Genomic DNA, 19,299 nt, shown 5'->3' on the forward strand with positions numbered 1-19,299 from the left:
AAACCAAACACTGACTCTAGATTGAGCCACTGTAGTTTCTCTTCCACACCTCACAGCCCGTTCTCATTCCTGGGTTGTCGAATACAGTCTTCAATTAGATAAACAATCTGAAACTTCACTGCTAAATCCTACACACTAATGATTTAATACAAATTTTAAATAATTTTATTATCGATCAATCTGATGAGTATTTACTAAATAAATCCATTAATTGTTTTGTTTATAAAAGAAAACAGAAAATAGGGAGAGATGATCATTATAATTTAAAATCTTTAAATTGCTTCTTTTACCCAAATATATTCAGTTTACTTTAATATAACAAAGAGAAGCACGAGCTCGAACCATAAAGTGTTTTTTCCTTGAACAATTGAATTAACGAAACAGTCATTTTTTGTTGATTGACTTATTGATTAAATCTCATTCTATGCTGTTCTACTTCATTCTATCTTCTTATCAGATTACCCCTGGAGGACCGCAGTTCGACCTTTGACCTCTAATGTTATTAAGTGGTTTTACTTGCCTGACTTCGCCATGAGTCCCAATCCTTTATTCATATTATGTGAGTTTATCTTTACTCTTTTCTTTTCTGTCCTGACTTTGAACTTATTCCTTCTCGTGTCAGATTTTTACCCCTCTCTCTCTCTCTCTCTCTCTCTCTCCCTGTCCTGCTCTCTGCAGATGACCACCTCCTGTTGCTCTGCTCGTCTCTGCAGTGGCAGGTGTTTGAGGAGGAGAACCGAGCGGCAGTGCGACTGCTGGCTGGAGACAACGTTGAGATCAGTCGCAGTCTGGATCCTTGTTCCTTCAACCAGTTCATACCGGTCGATAACTTCCTTCACTGCAGGTCAGAAATACCAACCTTGCTTTTCAAGTTGTTTTTTGTGTTTTTTAAATTAAGAGTAGAGTCTTGGTCTCATTTCCGTTAGAGACTTGTCTTGGTCTGAATGTTGATCTAAAAATGTACTAATATCAAGAATATTAGTAATTTTCTAGTCTAAATTTATAGACAACAGATAATCACCGGAAATAGCCAGAAATCCATAATCCAGCATTAAATTAATCCCTCTTTCCTGCTCTGTATCTTAAACTGCAGGTGGAGAATTGGGACTCCATCATGCTGCTTTGTGGTCTTTTTAGGAGCATTAAGGGGTCGAGTTAGATCATTAATTTATGTGTGTTCTCCAAGTCATGAAAGCTGTTCTGGTAAACTGAAACTGCTGGCTAAGCACTCATGGGCATCTCCCATTTCCACAATAGACGAGCGTCTTCATTTATGAGCTTTATTTCACTTTCTGCTGTGAGCCTTCAGCAGATTTACCATCTTGATGTTAACAGAATATCTTATACAACAAATAACTTTCTGAGAAAAAAAGCTGAAATTGTGGTATCTGTCATTAACGGGCAATGCAGCTGTGTTGGTATTTGAGTTGGACTGTGGATCGTACCTTATCTATCAATAAATGTCATCACTCAACACATAGTCTGATAAATGGGATATGGTGTTTTGCAATATTGCTTTCTGTTCAAATGAATAAACAATAATAAACTAATGCTGATGGATTAGTAAACTGACTTGAAATTAGTTTGATAATCATGTCATTTATCAAGCAAAAATGACTTTTGTAGTTTTTTTGTGACTTGAATTGGTAAACATTTCTTTTTTATCTATTTGTATTTATTTTTTGTTAGTCTATTAACTGCAAATAGTGAAATAATTACAAAAATAAGCATTCAATGCATTTACAGCTTGTAACAGTGTAAAAAAATAATCTAACAACTATTCACCAACACAAGTATTTTAGTAATAATTTGACATTTTGGGAAATAGCCTTCACTTAATGAAATGAGAAGGTTGATACCACTCTCATGTCTGTATGCCAAATGTAAAGCTACATCCAGGAGATGCTTAGCTTAGCTTAGCATACAGACAGGAAACAGATAAAACAGGTAGAACCAGGACAGGTTTCTGTTCGCTAAGAAATAGTTGCAGCAACCTGCTTTAAAACCACAACTTGTTAAATGTACATTTTTATTCAAACAGGGTAGAATGTGTTAAATAGTTAGCTTTAGAGATGTTTGCAGGTGTATTTTACAACTTTACTTATTTTTTAATTACTCTTTTTCTTTTTTAATCTGTCCTGGCAGCATGTTTTTTGTTCTGTTGCTTTTTCTCAGTGTCCCCCTCTGTCTGGTCCTCAGGTGCTACCTCGACATGGTGAAGGTGTTTGTGTTCAGCTATTTCTTCTGGCTGGTGCTGTGCCTCATCTTCATCACCGGCACCACGCGGATCAACATCTTCTGTCTGGGCTACCTGGTGGCCTGTTTCTACTTCATGTTGTTCGGAGGCAGCGTGTTGATGCAGCCGGTCAAATACATCCTGCGACTGTGGGACTGGCTCATCGGATACACCTGCTTTGTGATCGCCATGAAGAACCTGTTGTCTGTGAGTTACCTGGAAAGAAATCATTTCAAATGATTTAAGACGCACATCAGTTTCAGTTTCAATCACAGCATCTTTCTGCCATTCCTGTGTTTCTTGTGATCAGCTTGGTTCTTGTGCCTACCTGGACAGCCTGTTGAAGAACAGCTGCTGGTTAATTCAGGCCTTCAGCATGTTCTGCACCATCAAAGGCTACGATGTCCGTAAGTGTTTGTAACAGATGATGATGAATTATATCTAAAATCTCGGCACATTGTTTCTTGATAAACTTTGTTTGAAAAGTCAAATTTACACAGTTTATTGTTGGTTAATACTGTGAAAATATCTGTGTAACATTTAATCTTATGGTTATGTTGTACTGAGGTTGATATTAATATTAAAACTAAGCTTAGTGTGAGCTTATATGAGTAAACTGAGACTTTACACATCTGTTTATTTCCCCTGATAGTTTTGTCTAAGTTATCATTAAATTATTGTATGTGTTATTATATTATGTGTAACATATTTGTGTTTCAGCTGATTCTGACGATGAGTGTGAGCTGCCGGAGGGTGAGGCCGGCATTGTCTGGGATGCAATCTGTTTCACTGTCCTCCTGGCACAAAGGAGGGTCTTCCTCAGCTACTACTTCCTCTACGTGGTATCTGACCTCAGGTCTTCTAAGATATTAGCCTCCAGGTGTGTACTCCTGCTTAACAACATCCTGTTTATCTTTCTAACATACTTAAAAGCAGCACAAGCTGCAAACTTTACAAATGACGAGGAGGAGTAAATGTTTGGAAATTGAAACTCGAATTTTGTTGGATAAATTAAACATGACATAGTTTGTCTGTATTCAGTTTATAGGAGAACCATATAACTTAATAATTATAATAATCCTACTTTTTTACAATGACACAGCCCTCACAGCTGCTTCGGGAGTTTTTATAGCACTTTATTGTTTTTAGTAAGTATTGATCATTTCCTAGAGGCAGTGGACTGACTGAAATTATTAACTGAAAGTGTAGTACTTGTACCTTTCCAGGAAATATCTTGAAAATTAGAATTAGAATTATGAACCTGTAAAATAATTGTTTGTTTGTTTTGCATTTTGATCTGAACATTTCTGCATTTCTGTAGCTGACACCAGAATATGATTTGGCAGTGTTGGTGAATCTAGTGCCTCATTTAGGGAGGATGGGAACTCTCTGTAATGCAGCCTCTGTTGGTTTTTCCCATCTGTTGTTTCCGTGTAGGTGGGTCAGATAATCTAGATCAATTTTGTTTTCACAATAACTGTAAGTAGAGACCCTAAACAAACTTCTAAACAGGTAAAATGTGTTTTACAGAGCACCAGACAGGAAGAACAGTAAAAAAACACAAGCAGCAGTGATAAAACAAACTGACGTACCAACAACAATACAAGTCACGCTATTTTCTCCGTCTCTCTCCACCTCTAAGGGGCGCTGAGCTGTTTGAGGCCAAAGTGAAGAAGCTGATAGCAGCCAGACTGGAGATGGAGAAGAAGTCTGTGGAGACACTAAAGAAACAGTAAGAAACATTAAACAGTTAGTTTGAGTTTCATCCTCGTAAAAGTAATCAGTTAACTTGTCTTTCTTCCTACTTCCTTGTAGGATGGAGAAGATCAAATCCAAACAGAAGAGTCGGCCCACAGAAGCAGACACACCAGCTCTTCCTGCTGCTCAGGAGCAGGTGACACTCGGTAACACAAGAGAATCTATTTTTCTGTTTCTACTGTTAATAAACCAGCAACGCATAAGCTGGCATTTACTGTTTTATAGGAATCAGTCATGAAAAATATTTTGGGTACAAGGTCTGTTGGTGTTTCTGTTGATATTATTTCACGTCTACGAGGCAAAAACACAAAACATTTCTCTTCTGCGATAGGAGAGATCTTCCATAAAAAAAACAACTTATTTTTTAACTAATCTTGTTATATATATTTGAGATAAATTCAAACACCTAATTAAAAAGTTTGTTCTCATGATTAAACATAATTTTGTGGTTGGTGCAGTTTTATAATGCTGCACTTTTCACTGAGATCTATCCTGTTATAAGTGTTTGCTTTATGAAACTTATTTATCATTAAAAAAAGAGAAAATCAGCAGATATCAGTTCAAACAGACTGATCTGTGTTTTCCAGATGATGATGAGAAGGCAAAGAGAGATGCAGGAAAATGGTGGAAACCTTGGGTGTCTCAGCCTGGAGGTGAGCCCACAACACGCACCACACTAACACTGCTCGATGCTCAACAGTATGCGTATAGTGCTGTAGTTTTGACATTGCGCTCTGTTTTATCCAGTGGAGAACAACTGTGGCTACCACCTGTTTGAGAGTGACAGCGAGGAGGAAGAGGAGGAAGTTGCAGAGAAGAAAGAAGAGGAGGCACCAAAAAAGAAGAAATCTGCTTTCCAGGTGAGAGACCCAAAAAACGCATCAAACAAAAAAACTGAATATGTCGTGTTGTTTATGTTTTTCATGAAATCAACGGACAATAGTTGCTCTTTTAAAAGTGGACAGTTTAATATTTGTACATTGGGTGTCGCTATATTGTAACTTCATCACTAAAGACATGTATCTGTTGTCTTTGTTATCACAGTTGGCCTACGAAGCCTGGGTCACCAGCTCTAAGTCGGCTCTGAAGGACTTGAAGAAGGAGAAGAAACAAAGAAAGAAAGAGGAGAAGAAGAAGGCCAAGAGAGAGCTGCAGAGAGAGCAGGGTGAGAGAGCAATATGTGGTGTTTATGTAACACCATCTAATCCCCCTCTGTTGTCTTAATTTAATCATATCAGTCTTTGAATTCAAATATCAGAGTGATTACTATGAACCACAGCTTGTTTCATGCAGTTACAGATTATATGAAATTATTTGGTGATGATTTGAACATTTGGATAATTCTGAGACTGAAGGGTCACGAGTTTGATCCTAACAGGCACCAGTATTTCGTATGTGGCCTGTCAAAGTGAGCAAACACTGAAAACCTCTACCTGCTCCTGTGATTCACTACAGATGAGAGCCTCAGCAAACAACAACGAAAAGTTGGTACTAGAGGTCATACCCCAGGGTCATTGACATCCAAAAGTTTAATCTCTGTGGAACATAAATGTGTCGGGAAGTGTAATGGCAATCTGCCCAGTAGATCTTGTTTGTAAAGGTTGCCCAAAGTGGCCATTAATTCAAACTTTGATTCAAGCTGTCCATCAGATTTGAGTATTTCTTCTGTAAAGGTAGACATTATGGCGGCCAAGGAAAGGTAATCAATCAGGATTCATCCACTAGGGACAATTGAAGTCTGGCCTGTTTGGTACCTTGGTGGGGGTTTTTTCATGGTGCTAGAGGAGAGGTCAGGATAATGCAGAATCATCCAATGGGCATCATGGATTTGACAGCAGCTTGGCCTGTAGTTGTGGAGACATCCTGCTGTTGTTGGACAAATGGACCAAATTATTTAACAATAAAATCTTCTTTTTAACAGGCATTGAGAGAACGGACTCTAGTGAGGATGAACTGGATGAAAGCACTGTGGAGGAGGTGGGAGAGGAGGCAAAAGGTAAACACACATGAACCTCTGGATTCTACCAGCTTTTCACAAGTGAACTTCAGAGAAGATATTTCATTACTGACTGACTTTAGATTTATTATTGCCTTAATACGAACAAGCAGCAGTGAAACTTTAAATCAAGAGCAGGGGAAACTTTTAATACATCAGTACATTCATACTCGGTTATGTACTTGTCCTCACAGAAAACATTCTGCAGCGCGTCATTAGCACCTTGAAGTTCAGCTGGGTGTTCATTCAGTCCCTTCTTGATGACCTGACGGGCGGCCTGAACTCATTCTGTAAAGACAGCCTGGACATTTCCAAGGTGCTGTGCTTCGAGAGAGCGTTGCTCACCCAGCAGCAGAAGAAGGTGAGAGGAAATGATTTAAAACTGATTAAAGTTAATTTAATTTAAGAGATGCCTTAGTGTGAAGGCTGGTAAAACCCTTCAATATCAGATTGATATGATGTGATGTGTGTGACAAATTAAATATGGATACAAATCAATTCAACCCCAGATAAGCTGATATCAGCTTATATGTAGAAATTGTGAAACATACAGCACCCTTTATCAGTAGTCACAGTGTGTTTCCTGTTTCATTCTGATAAATGACATAATAATATAACCAATATAAATATACTGTATAAGTGTTTAAAAATAGTGATAACATTACAATTTAACTGTGACAGTTATTCAGTGTGTGGATGACAAGAAGTTCCTACTTTGACACTATTTTATAATGAATAGTATATGTATTCTTTATACATACATTCATACTTATTTCTTTTGGACTTTTCGAAATGTATTTATTCATATATATGTTTTCTTCTGCTCCACCTCTGCATAAAAGTTAAATAATTAAATTAAATAAAATTATCACAAACCCTTGTTTTAACCTGAACACGTAGTACAGTATATATTTCCCACATACACAATGTTTGGGTTCAGTTTGTCTGAAGGTGCTGTTTTATTCTCTATAGGTGTAAACATTTCCTTTTTCTTCGCCTTGCAGGGCAAAGAGGTGAGCCAGGAGAGCGTGAAGCAGTTTTATGATACGTGGCTGTCCCGTCAGAACACACTCTCATCTCAAGACGGCCTGGATGACTCCTTGCCTTCCCCCTCCTCCCCACCCGCTGTCCCCTCATGCTACGCCTACGCAAAGCTGAAAAACCAAGCCTCCAAAGTCTCCTGGGGCAGCAGCGTTTCTAGGCAGGTTACTCCTGTAACTGCAAACATTGTAGAAACGAATTACATTATTACTGTACTTTTAGATACTGTGCACTCATCTGCTCTCTCTCCTACTCACTTTCAGCTGTATGACAGATGAGACGATGCTCGGCTCCCGGCAGCCGACCCAGGAAGAGCTGGACGAGCCTCCCACTGTGCCGCCTGCTGCTGACCAGCTCAGACGGAGGCTTCTGAGAACACCCAACATTGATCTGACCGCCGCTGAGACTGATGAACTTTCACCAAGGTGATGGAGAAGTCTTTGGTGGACAGTAAATAATTTGTGGAGAGAATCCGAAACTGTCTAGACATGTTTCCTTGAGTCTTAAGTATCCCTGTCTCTTTCCTTGTTTCAAAAGCTGTGAAGATGGCGCCCCTCAAAAGGAAGACCACGAACAAGAAGAAGATGAGGAGGAGGACACAGAGGGTGAGATGAAACATGAGAAAGAACCAGAAGAGACAGAGGAAGAGAAGAAAGAGAAACAACAAGAGGAGGATTATGAGGTGGAGAGAGAAGAGCTGAAGAAGGAAATACAGTGGAGAGAAGAGGATGAATGCGCTGATGACGCAGATTGCATCTCGTTGGGCTTCAGGGAGAGCGATGGAGAGAGAAGCCTGGACCTCGCAGAATCTCCCAGACCTCTGAGTCAGGAAACGAGGAATCTCACTGCCAGTGAGCTGCTGCTTAACAAGTCAGTAGACACAAGAAACATATCACTTAAAAACAAGATGTTTTATGTTTTGTGAGAGAGAGACAAGGTGCTGTGAGACATTATGACTTTCCAATCTGTAACCTCTCTTTTCTTCTCTCCATTCTTTCTATAGCATATTTGAAAATGATGAGATCTCAGAGTCCGATAAGTTTTTCGGGACTTTGCCGAGGCCGCTGAAGCTAATGTTTGCCCTCTATAACACCATGGTGTCCAAGTCGGAGTTGCTGTGCTACTTTGTCATCATTCTGAACCACATTGTGTCCGCATCATTCCTTTCCCTCATCCTGCCTATTCTCATCTTCCTCTGGGCCATGCTGTCTGTGCCCCGGCCATCCAAACGCTTCTGGATGACCGCCATAATCTACACAGAGGTTAGTTATTACGGCATTGTGTGGTGTGTTAACTTAATCTTCTATGTGAGGGGTTTCATTGCTGTCTTGCTATTCATTTTAGAACAAATAGCTTAAATTAAAAATGTGTTTTGCCCAGTATTCCTCACATTACAAATAATGCTCTGCTTTTACAGTAACAAAAGGGTAGCTGTTAATGATTCTACTTATCTTATACATTTATTTAGCAGCTGATATTGTTTTTGCATCCATATTTTTCATGCTGCACCATTGAACCATGGTTAAATGGTCAGAAAGACACAGTAGCTCAATACTGTCAAAAGCTTGAAATTCAGTTTATTTAAACTCAGTTATTCCATCGGCATTTTATTTTATTTTTGTTACAGGGTAATTACTGGAAATATCTTTTTTTGTAACTTTCTTAGAGCAATGGTTCCCAACACGCAGGTTAGGACCCCAATAGGCTTCGCTGAAACTTCACAGCAGCCTTTTTGATTTTAAAGGGTGTAAGAAAACCTTTACGAAAAATACACAGTAGGCCTGTATCTCAGTATACTACTACTGCATATGTGAGTTGTTCGCCTTTTGTAGCTCCAGAGTGAAGTGCATAAAATAGCTGAGATAAATTAAAGTGATGACCCCTGAGAGTGTCGGTTGGAACTGAACTAGCAAATCTGATCAGAAGTGAGCTTACCAGACCTCTGTAGCCCGCTCCTCATCTCCAAGGCTACATTAGCTGCTAATAACACACCCGAATCAGCAGTACTCACTATGCCTGATTCTGTGATAATTCATAATGCCTCCATTGTTTCTGCCAATGGATGATCCTGAACTCTCTTCTCTTTCTCTCTCAGTTGACTGTTGTGGTGAAGTACTTTTTCCAGTTTGGTTTCTTCCCATGGACCACCTCTGCCTACCGAGGCATCAACGCCGATCGGCCCTTTGCCCTGCCCAACATCATCGGGGTGGAGAAGAAAGATGGCTACGTCCTGTTTGACCTCATTCAGCTGCTCGCTCTGTTCTTCCACCGGTCCATTCTCAAGGTAATCTTAAAAACGTCTTCAAATATACCCTCCTGCTGCTGTATGTCTCCTAAGGGGCCACCAGCACCGCGTTACCCTGCAGCTAGTTCAGTTAAGATTTTGTTTGTGTCCATGACCTTACAGTGCCACGGGCTGTGGGACAACAAGGAGGTTGAGATGCCAGATTTTTTCAAGAAGATGAAGAAGAAGGTGGACAAGAAGAAGATGACAGGAGGAGATAAGACGGGCAGCAAAGATAAAACTCAACGCCGGCTGAGGTTCCTCCCGATCCAGGCCTCCACCACCTCTATATTCTTTAGACGAAAGAAAGGCGACTCATCAGAAACTGATGGTGAATATTCAGAAAAAGCTTGAGATGTTTTGACCCAAATCTGACCTGAACAGTTCTGGTGAATCCACTGTGAAGACCACTTTGTGTATTGTTCGTCTTTTTTGTTTCTGATAGTTACTGCATGGCATTAATCACCATTTATTAGGACTAACATTTCACATTTTATGTTCTTTTTTTACTGGAGAGGTGAAGCCCAAGAAGCGGCTCAGCAAGAAGCAGAGACGGCAGCAAAACAAGGCTCCGCTGACCAGGAAGCAGAGGATGAGACAGGAGATGAGAGAGAGGATGCTACAGGCCAAAGCTGCCATCATAGAAGTGTGCGTTGTTTTGTTTTGGTCCACATTTGATGTTTTGAATGAACATCAGACCACTCTACCCTCTGTCTAAAGAGCGTCTTTTGACCTATGACTTTTTGTCCAGTAGTACTAACCCCATGAAGCTGTAAACAACTCCTGTGATCTTAGAAAATGGTCGAGCTTACTATTAAAATTTAATTTGGACAAAGAGAAAATATAGAGAGTCTCAGGGGAGGCACACTTTTCGACATATTTTATGCTTTAAGGGTGGTAATATAATTAATAAAGCTAACACATACAATTATTATCACAGTATTAATCAGTATTGTTCTGTTAAGATATTTTTTAAGTTTTCTTAATCAGATGATAAAATTCAAATTCATGCTCAGCACAGTCAAAGGGTTTTATTGTGTTTGTGTCTATATATGTGATAGGTATCAGTAAGATTTAACTCAGTTTATTTAGATATTTACATGAGAACATGAGAATTTTTGGGGAATTGTATGCCTTCATTAGAAAGTCAACAGTAGAGATATGACAAGGCATTAGGGGAGAGAGATATAGGGAACAACACACAACAAAGATAGACCCGGCCTTGAACTTAAATCCAGAGGCCACCAGGGAATGCCAACATAATAATTTTATCACAAGAGGATTATTTGATAGAATAAACAATATTAATGATAATAATCATCCAGCTGTAGATTCATACAGAAAAGAGGGTTTACTCTTGCATAAGGTAAAACCAGGAGGCTCACACCTTTATGCGTTTTTTCCATTTAAAACACATCCACACGTCTCATCTTTGTTTTCACATTCCAACCAACGAGCATCGTTTAATTCAGTTTGTTTAGAGTTTTTTGGATCTGACAGCCCGGAGAAAAGTGTGTTCTGACACGTTGTATTCTATTTCTTTCTACAGCGCCCTTCACATTTATTTACCCATAAGACAGTTTTTCTACGACATCATCCACCCAGACTACAGTCCTGTGTGTGACGTCTACGCCCTCATGTTTCTCATCGATGTAGTCAACTTTATTGTCACTATATATGGATACTGGGCTTTTGGGGTAAGAGTCTGCCCTGCCTGTCATCAAACATCATCTTATGATATGTACAGTATGACACAGTCCGGCTGATCTTTGTCTCTCTGTAGAAATACTCTGCAGCGGCCGACATTACAGAGTCTCTGTCGGAGGACCAGGTTCCAGAGGCCTTCTTGGTAATGCTTCTCATGCAGTTCGGCACCATGATAGTGGACCGGGCACTCTACCTGAAGAAGTCCCTGATGGGAAAGTGTGTTTTCCAGGTGGTGCTAGTGTTCGGCATACACTTCTGGATGTTCTTCATCCTCCCCGGAGTCACAGAGAGGTCGTCAACTGAATTTATTATTCTATTGATCCAGACTATTTGGAAAAAAATAATTTGCAAAAACTAACCCATACCTACTAATCCCATCCCCAAGTTCTCCAAGTGTCTATTTGTAGGATTTTAATTTTTTTGAATCAAGAATTATGAGGGAATAAAAGGCGCAAAATCAAGTATGAATCTGAGATTAGATATTTTCATTGATGTCTCTTTTTTAAAATAAACTTTATTGAATTTTTTCAACAGTACATCAAGTGCATCAAGTGCCAAAGTTCATAAAAAACATTCAAGTGTTCAAGTGCACATGAACCAGAGAGTCCACAGGAGTTGGAGGTCTATAAAGTGCTGTTAAGTCCAGAATGTCCCCTGGGAAGCTCACCGTGTTTTTTTTGCTCCACAGGAGGTTCAACAATAACCCTGTAGCTCAGCTCTGGTACTTTGTAAAGTGTGTCTACTTTGGCCTGTCTGCCTACCAGATCAAATGTGGCTACCCTAACCGCATCTTGGGTAACTTCCTCACAAAGAACTTCAACTACCTGAACCTCTTCCTCTTCCAAGGGTAAGAACGGTAACTGGCTTTAATAAATACAAATATCTCCATTAACAGCATGCAGCGACTGACCATTGCTCCATTGAATACGACACATTTTCTACACTGTAAAGATTTGATAGAGTTGAGAGTATTTGGAATTAGTTTTTTGTTTGGTATTAACAGCCCTATAATGCATTTTACAATATGAACTATACAAATTCCCTATTTCTCCTCTCGTCTCCTGCAGGTTTCGAATGGTTCCCTTCCTCACAGAGTTGAGGGCGGTTATGGATTGGGTTTGGACCGACACCACTCTGTCTCTCTCCAGTTGGATTTGTGTTGAAGACATCTATGCAAACATATTTGTCCTCAAGTGCTGGCGGGAGTCAGAGAAAGTAATTGAGAGCGTGTGGTACACATACCGCCCGCTACATTTCATTATCACCATCATCGTTATGTATAGACTGCTATCACTACAATACCACACACTCAAACTTCAATTTAAATATTAAAGGTGCACTGAGACAGGCGCCCGGTTAGCTCAGTGGGTAGAGTGGGCAACCCATATACGGAGTTGCTGCAGTGGGCCCAGGTTTGAATCCGACCTGTGGCCCTTTGCCCCTCTCTCTCTGCCCCCCTATCCTGTCGATCTTTAGCTGTCTCTATCAAATAAAGGCATGAAAAGGCCAAAAAATATAACTTCAAAAATAAAAAAGTAGTGCTGAGTACACCTGCCTTGTGCTTTAAAATGGCCTTAATATTTTTATCTGCATGGTTGTTGTAAGTTGTGAAGAACATTTGTTTTTTTTTTTTATTTAGATTTTATAGGCTAATGAGAAAGTCAAAGAATCGATAAAGAAAATAGTAGATAAATAAATAGAAATAATAGATGATAAAGAATAGACTGAATAATGACTAGTGAGAACTACAGTCATTTATTTGTAATTCTTCCAGAAATACCCCCACCCTCCGGGGCAGAAGAAGAAGAAGGTGGTCAAATATGGGATGGGAGGATTCATCATCTTCGCTCTCATCAGCATCATCTGGTTCCCGCTCCTCTTCATGTCTCTGGTCCAGTCAGCAGCCGGAGTGACCAATCGGCCGATTGACGTCTCCATCCAGCTCAGCATCGCAGGATATGAGGTCAGCATGGAAATGAGTAAACAGTTACTAACAGCTAACTTTCAACTTTTAGTGTTTGTATATTCTGTACTGAAGTTGGCTGAGAGCTAATATTTATAGAAGGATTCTTGCTTGTAAAAGGTGAAACAGCAAAGTCACTTATGGCTTGAAGTGCAACAATAAGAAATTCAGTTGTGGTGTCTGCTGGATAAAAGTCACCAATATTAGACATCTTCATCGTTTAACACAACAACCACTTTTTCTTTTGCCCTCCTCCTCCTCTCTAAACAATGCTAGGAGTCTACAGCCATGCTAGCAGCTCCCTAAGGCTGTACTGAGGCACAGTGGTGCTTTGAGCTTAATGCTTACATCAACACCTATTTAGCAAGTTTAATGTTGGTCACCATTTTAGTTTAGCATGTTAGCATGCTAATATTTGCTAATTAACTCTAAATACAAAGTACAGCTGAGGCTGATAGGAATGACATGACAAATCTGAATATTGACCTGAAGAGTGTGTGGTCATGATAATCCATCCAATGGTTCAAACATTTTTACTCAGAAACACAAACCGGTTGGTGGTGCTGGAGGAAAAATCAGAGGATCATCAAAGTCAGTAGGATTCATCTGCTGGGGAATGGCTCATCAAAGTCGCATAGCAATCCATCCAATAGTTGTCGAGACAATTCAGTCTGGACCAAAGGAGCAGAACGACCAAGAGAAAGACCGTCATCCCTAGAACCACACTGCTAGAACCACTTTACATTTACACCAGCGGTTATGTTATTAATTGCCCTTTAACTATGCAGTTTAGACATTGGTTGTTGTCCATCTTCAGTGTGCAGATGTGTTTAACTCCTGAGTGTGTCTGATTGTATTTCCACAGCCTTTGTTCACCATGAGCGCCCAGGAGCAGAACCTGGTTCCATACACAGAAGCTGGATTCAACCGACTCACCAAAGTCTACGCGACCCATCCAGTAAGACATTTTATTCATTTCAAATACAAAACCAGCCACAGCCAGAAATGTGATAATACGTAATCTGACTGTTTATCTATCTACTGTACTGTATATTATTCAAAAAATGACTTGTGGAACTCAAGAACACAATGAGGATTGAATTCATTTCTGAACAATGTGGTGACGTTTGTTGAAATAACTGCAGACATCTGATCCCCTTCTCTCTGCCTCTCCCAGTCTGCTATGCAGTTCATAATGAACTACCTGGTGGACGACATTGTTGTTGTTAAGATCAAGAGTGATGCAAGTCTGCTGTGGAGCATCAGTCCAGCCAGTCGGGAGGCCATGATACTGGAGCTCAGCAACTCCTCTCATATATACATAACCTTACGCTGGACACTGCTCAGGTCAGTGTGTGATTGTACCTTTATGCTTGTTTTTCTGCTTTGTATTTTGGTTTATTTGTGGGCCCTTTGTTCTTTTACATATCAGACACAAACTGCATTGAACTAACTGAACTCTCGTCTCCTGCCCTCCTCAGGAATGCGTCCATATCAGTGAATGCAGAGACGGTGGGAGAACACACTGTGAAGTATGACGACAAGGCCTTGAGGGAAGGGATAGTCCACATGCTCAAAGGCAACAGCAGCAAACCTGTGTAAGTCAGACACAACCAGTTGTTCAAAACTAAGTCTAACGTTTACTGTTTGTCCTCTTCAGGTGTTGAAAAGCGGTTTCTTTACTTACTAGTGATGTTAATGCTAGTGATGGCTATAATTAAGATAAAACTCATACCTAAAATACTTTATTACGCATGACATAATGAGTTGAAATACTGTATGTTATCAACTGATTCTCAACAAGCAAGTATTTTCTCCAGTCTGACTTGAGCTCAAAAAGGGTTAAACTGTGTTATTCTGTCCTGTAGGATCATTAATTCTCTGCTGCCAAAGTTCATCAGGGGTCCCAAAGGACCAGAGTCCAAAATGGCAACCAGGATGAAAGTAGGTTAGTTACAGTTTATCGTACATTAAAGATTTTTCTTTTAGAAATTGTAACTGCATTGTACCCTTAATATGCAATGGACGTCTTCTCTTTCTATTTGGGTTTTTTGGGAGGGTCTATGGGGGTCTATCAGACCTTATCTTGTTTTGCAGCACTGAGCTTTCTGGGCTCCATCAGCTGATCAGAATGATCTGCCTTGTACTTGTTTAAAACATGCAGTTTAATTCAACCCCGGCATGTATTTCCTCAGATCACTCGGACCGCCCAGACCTCTATTTCTTCAGACCCATGTCAATCAAACTTGAGCAGGTTCAGCAGTCAGACAGAGACGCAGACCAGTGGTGGGTGGTGGAGGAGTGCTCCCCAGTTGTCGCCTCCTCCAGCAACAAGTGTGACAGCATAGAGATAGTGGTGTTCAGTGATAAAGTCAGCCCCTCCAGTCTGGGCTTTCTGGCTGGACACGGGTAGGTAACAAAGCAAGAAGTCTGTTTTTAAACCCTCGTATAACTGAAAGTTAACGTCTCACTTTTACCTTTTAAGTATTTTAAGAATGTTCTCTTCTCATAATACGACAACATACTTTTCACCACAGCATTGTCGGCCTGTACATGTCAGTGGTGCTGGTCATCGGGAAGTTCGTCAGGGAGTTCTTCAACGGGATCTCCAGGTCCATCATGTTCGAGGAGCTGCCGTGTGTGGACCGCGTCCTAAAGCTCTGCACAGACATTTTCGTGGTCCGGGAGACGGGAGAAATGGAGCTGGAGGAGACGCTGTTTGAGAAACTCATCTTCCTCTACCGATCGCCGGAGACCATGATCAAGATGACCAGAGAGAAGAAAAACAGCTAGGGATCGGTTGAATACCATCTGTCCGTACTGGAGGTCGGGGTGAAGCGCCACCTTTGTACACACTGAACTCCATCACTGCAAATGGATGTATCAGAGCAAATTAAATTTGGTTCAGTGGTTGGTTTCATTTTTTATTTCAGTACAAGTGCAGTTGGATGAGTGGCGAATGGAGCTGCAGGGGAAACTGATTAATAATCCAGCTGTGATCAAGAACCCTGCTGAAGTCCCTCTCCGACCCTGCTACTAACCTTGACCTTTGACCTTGATTGAAAGGGCAAGCAGAAAACTACCAATAAAAGTATTCACACTGACAATAAACACTTCCTGGTTTGATTATAGTTTCAAAGAGATCATTAATGTTTACTGACACTTGTACTGTTGTTCCTAGAAAAATGCAAATGAATTAAAAGGACTACATACAGAATATCAACAATGTTACAGTAGTTGAGAAGGCCAATTAATCTGAACTGCAGTTAAATAAAGTGCCTGCCAGTTGCTAAAGTTTGATTTTCAGCCCACTGGGCAATGCATGGATTTCTAATGATTTTAGATTCAGGTTTTTACTGATGTACAGTACACACATCCTACTCCCTGAAATTTCAACAAACTATTGATACACTCATTGATCAACACACACAAACATACCTCTGTAAATACCATGTTTCTGTATGCGACTATGTATTTATTATACCAAAATAAAAATTGTTGTTAAAGAAACTGTTTTAGTGTCTCATTCTGCTCTGCTGTAAACACTATTTTCACCATCAAGGCAAGAATACAGCGAAACAAAATGTATTTCCGATAACCATCTTTAATACAATTTTAATTACAAATGACAGGGAAAAAACAGCAATTTCATTCAGGTCCCCAGTCTCTTGCTCATCTTGATGTCATCCATTTCTCCTCTTTTCCACCGTGTGCAGGACGGGAGAGTGAGAGGACCCCACAACTCAAGGAAAAACTATCTACATGCTGGTCTCACATCCTGGAGAAAAGGAGAGCATAAAGACCAAAATATTACTGAAAACAATCCTTCCAAAGAGAACAATAGGAATAATATCTGAGTGCAGATGTAGGGTTAGCCCACTAGGAAAGCAAAGCTTCTAAAATGAATAAAAAAAAAAAAAAAGTCAATGTCAAACTTTGCACAGAAGGAGTGCAAACATGGTTGTAAGCAGTAATATGCCATTCATTAGGTTCAGAAAATCTTCAGAGGATGCTTATTGACTGATATAATACACAGGGTAAGTCGAGTATTGTGGATCAGTTTACATGGCATTAAAAAGATCTTTATTTAGAATAATTTTAACCAAATACACTGAATGAATGACCTTTTCAGGCAGACCAGGGACAGGTAACCATGCACCAAAGATTTTATTCAAACCAAAAACCTCCAATCTACTAATTACTAGTTTCTTTACAGGGTAAGACATCTTATGCATGTCTGGTCTGCAGAATAATAAGTGGAAAATGGGAAGCACTGCAATAGATTTTACTCCATGTACAGTATATATATATATAAAATGCAATGCAAATTATACCACCTTGACTAGGAACATTAAAATATTGCTTAATGTTATATATTATATAACACTATATCACTCTGAAGGGTTCACTGTGCATAATAAAATATTACACTGTATATAAACTTAGCTGATAGGAATTATTCCTTCTTGAATACAATTTAGGCAGCAAGACGTTTATTTGTAATGGCACATGGTTATTACTGTAGTATATCTAAATGCAAGTCTTCCTCCACTGTCTGTGACTGAAATGACAGTCTGCTCTCTGACACCAGTCAATGTCAAAGCTGCCTCTCCTTGAAATAACAGACCGTCAGTGGCCGTAGTGAATTTACTGCAGAAATGATCAGTGCAGCGCAGGTCATTTAGGATATGTGATGAGCTTACATGCTGTTTTAGGTTTGAGGACTTTGACGCTGGTTTCTGCGGCCTTCAGTGCCTCGGTTTTGAACTGCGGCTTCAACGCAGCTCGCACCGCGCTGGCGCAGATAGCGGAGAAGCGGATGTAGCTGCAGAGAGGACACAGTTGTTAGCCGCATGCTAAAGGGCAACCAATGCTGACAGACATCAGTCAGCAAGATACAAACACAACTGCTTCTTATTTAATAACAAATAATGTATCCGTTGCATTAACAGAAAGAGACGCATGTCGGAAGGTTATTAGCAAACATTAGTGAGACAAACGCATGAATAGAAGAGCTAACAGAAGCTAACAGAAGCTAGCGTGCTAGCAATGTAGCTCTCTGAAGGACTTAATGTACAAAATAATAACAACGGCTATGTGAAATCATTCAGTTATGATAACTAATGCCTATTAAAACAATGTGACAAAAGCTGACCACGGAGTTATCACTGAGAGTATAGATAAACGTATATTTGTACCTTAAGCCTGCCTGTCTCCAGTATGCGACCATCTTGGCTGTGTTGTGGCTTCAAGGACAGGTCGGATATGTGCGTGATGACGTCATTCGGGGTACGCTGGCCTTCCCTCTACCCAATGAGAACAGTCCATGGTGTTGATTGACAGCTTCGACGGTCGCTTGTCCCGCCCCCAGACAACACCTTTCTCTTTATTTCACACACACACATTTAACAGTTCATTAATTAAAAAAAAAGGTCAAATAAAAATTAGAGGTGTAACATACAAATTATTTATTTTGTATATTTTTTAGGGTGTTTAATTTGGAGTGATTTTAATAATTTTACTGGTGATGATGATGTTCTGAAGGTATTTATCTGCTTGGCTTGTTGGTATGATGTCCCATCTTTACATAACGATATCGCTTTTTACATCTACATCAGTACTTCCTTGGGTACACTTGGAATTATTTTGAATTTGCTTAAGAAATAAAAATGCTGATTCATTGTGTATTATAGCTATATAGAAAGGAAATATAAATAAGATGTACAGGTTCTTACTAATGCATTAAAGGATCCACCAAGAGCAATTACAGGGTCTGCAGTTGTAGTACCTAATACTGAAGACGAAATATCAAATTGTTTAAATGTTTATACTGTAGAGAAAATGTAGCTCCACTGGTAGGACTTTATTAATAATAATAAATAATATGATAATATCAGTGCATACGATTATTTACTATTTTTACCACTGCACGATGATGATAATAATAATCACAACAGGTAATACTTTGTTATTGTAATAAAGGCGTATCATTATAAGCAAGTTGCATAGACTTAAAAGTCAAGTGACCAAAATGTGATCAAGCAAACACAGTAAATAATAATATCAGTCAAATACAAATAAATAGAAAGTATGAATGTTCTGACGTAAAGCAATACTTTAGAGTACCATATTTCACCACTAACTAGGGCTTATAAAATGAGAAATGTATTAAATAATACATAATTAACGTTGTTCTGGAGACGGTTGTTGGACGCCAGGGTGCAGCGCCTGTTTCCGCCACCAGAGGGAGTCTGAGTGCGGAGGCTCCATTAACGGGCTCCTGCTCCTCCTCCTCCTCCTCCCTCCCTCCCTCC

General features: G+C 39.8%; 2 protein-coding genes across 2 annotated transcripts in view; one reads left to right on the top strand and one right to left on the bottom strand.

Annotated features, from left to right (window-relative positions):
* The window catches only part of si:dkey-11f4.7 (piezo-type mechanosensitive ion channel component 2), a 23,731-nt gene extending 7,631 nt beyond the window's left edge, over positions 1-16,100 (top strand). The window contains exons 16-45 of the mRNA XM_035657123.1: positions 458-559; positions 679-844; positions 2,200-2,443; positions 2,547-2,643; positions 2,957-3,116; positions 3,879-3,968; positions 4,052-4,140; positions 4,582-4,647; positions 4,742-4,854; positions 5,039-5,159; positions 5,916-5,990; positions 6,185-6,351; positions 6,995-7,191; positions 7,295-7,456; positions 7,569-7,901; positions 8,035-8,293; positions 9,127-9,315; positions 9,439-9,646; positions 9,831-9,963; positions 10,865-11,012; positions 11,099-11,313; positions 11,711-11,869; positions 12,090-12,237; positions 12,797-12,985; positions 13,851-13,943; positions 14,163-14,332; positions 14,467-14,583; positions 14,854-14,933; positions 15,181-15,394; positions 15,523-16,100. Of these exons, the coding sequence (XP_035513016.1) occupies positions 458-559; positions 679-844; positions 2,200-2,443; positions 2,547-2,643; positions 2,957-3,116; positions 3,879-3,968; positions 4,052-4,140; positions 4,582-4,647; positions 4,742-4,854; positions 5,039-5,159; positions 5,916-5,990; positions 6,185-6,351; positions 6,995-7,191; positions 7,295-7,456; positions 7,569-7,901; positions 8,035-8,293; positions 9,127-9,315; positions 9,439-9,646; positions 9,831-9,963; positions 10,865-11,012; positions 11,099-11,313; positions 11,711-11,869; positions 12,090-12,237; positions 12,797-12,985; positions 13,851-13,943; positions 14,163-14,332; positions 14,467-14,583; positions 14,854-14,933; positions 15,181-15,394; positions 15,523-15,778 (4,760 nt within the window). The 3' untranslated portion in view covers positions 15,779-16,100. The remainder of the gene's footprint in view (positions 1-457; positions 560-678; positions 845-2,199; positions 2,444-2,546; positions 2,644-2,956; positions 3,117-3,878; positions 3,969-4,051; positions 4,141-4,581; positions 4,648-4,741; positions 4,855-5,038; positions 5,160-5,915; positions 5,991-6,184; positions 6,352-6,994; positions 7,192-7,294; positions 7,457-7,568; positions 7,902-8,034; positions 8,294-9,126; positions 9,316-9,438; positions 9,647-9,830; positions 9,964-10,864; positions 11,013-11,098; positions 11,314-11,710; positions 11,870-12,089; positions 12,238-12,796; positions 12,986-13,850; positions 13,944-14,162; positions 14,333-14,466; positions 14,584-14,853; positions 14,934-15,180; positions 15,395-15,522) is intronic.
* Positions 16,101-16,569: 469 nt separating this feature from the next.
* On the bottom strand, positions 16,570-18,314 carry atp5f1e (ATP synthase F1 subunit epsilon). The gene is made up of 3 exons (XM_035656756.1): positions 18,184-18,314; positions 17,689-17,810; positions 16,570-16,763 (listed from the first exon to the last, which is right to left on the bottom strand). Coding segments are annotated over exons 1-3 (156 nt in total). The 5' UTR covers positions 18,216-18,314; the 3' UTR covers positions 16,570-16,761.
* Between the last annotated feature and the right edge of the window lie 985 nt (positions 18,315-19,299).

The sequence above is a fragment of the Morone saxatilis genome, unplaced genomic scaffold, assembly GCF_004916995.1.
Source record: "Morone saxatilis isolate NCDOM2014 unplaced genomic scaffold, NCSU_SB_2.0 Contig15, whole genome shotgun sequence".
Classification (NCBI taxonomy): domain Eukaryota; kingdom Metazoa; phylum Chordata; class Actinopteri; family Moronidae; genus Morone; species Morone saxatilis.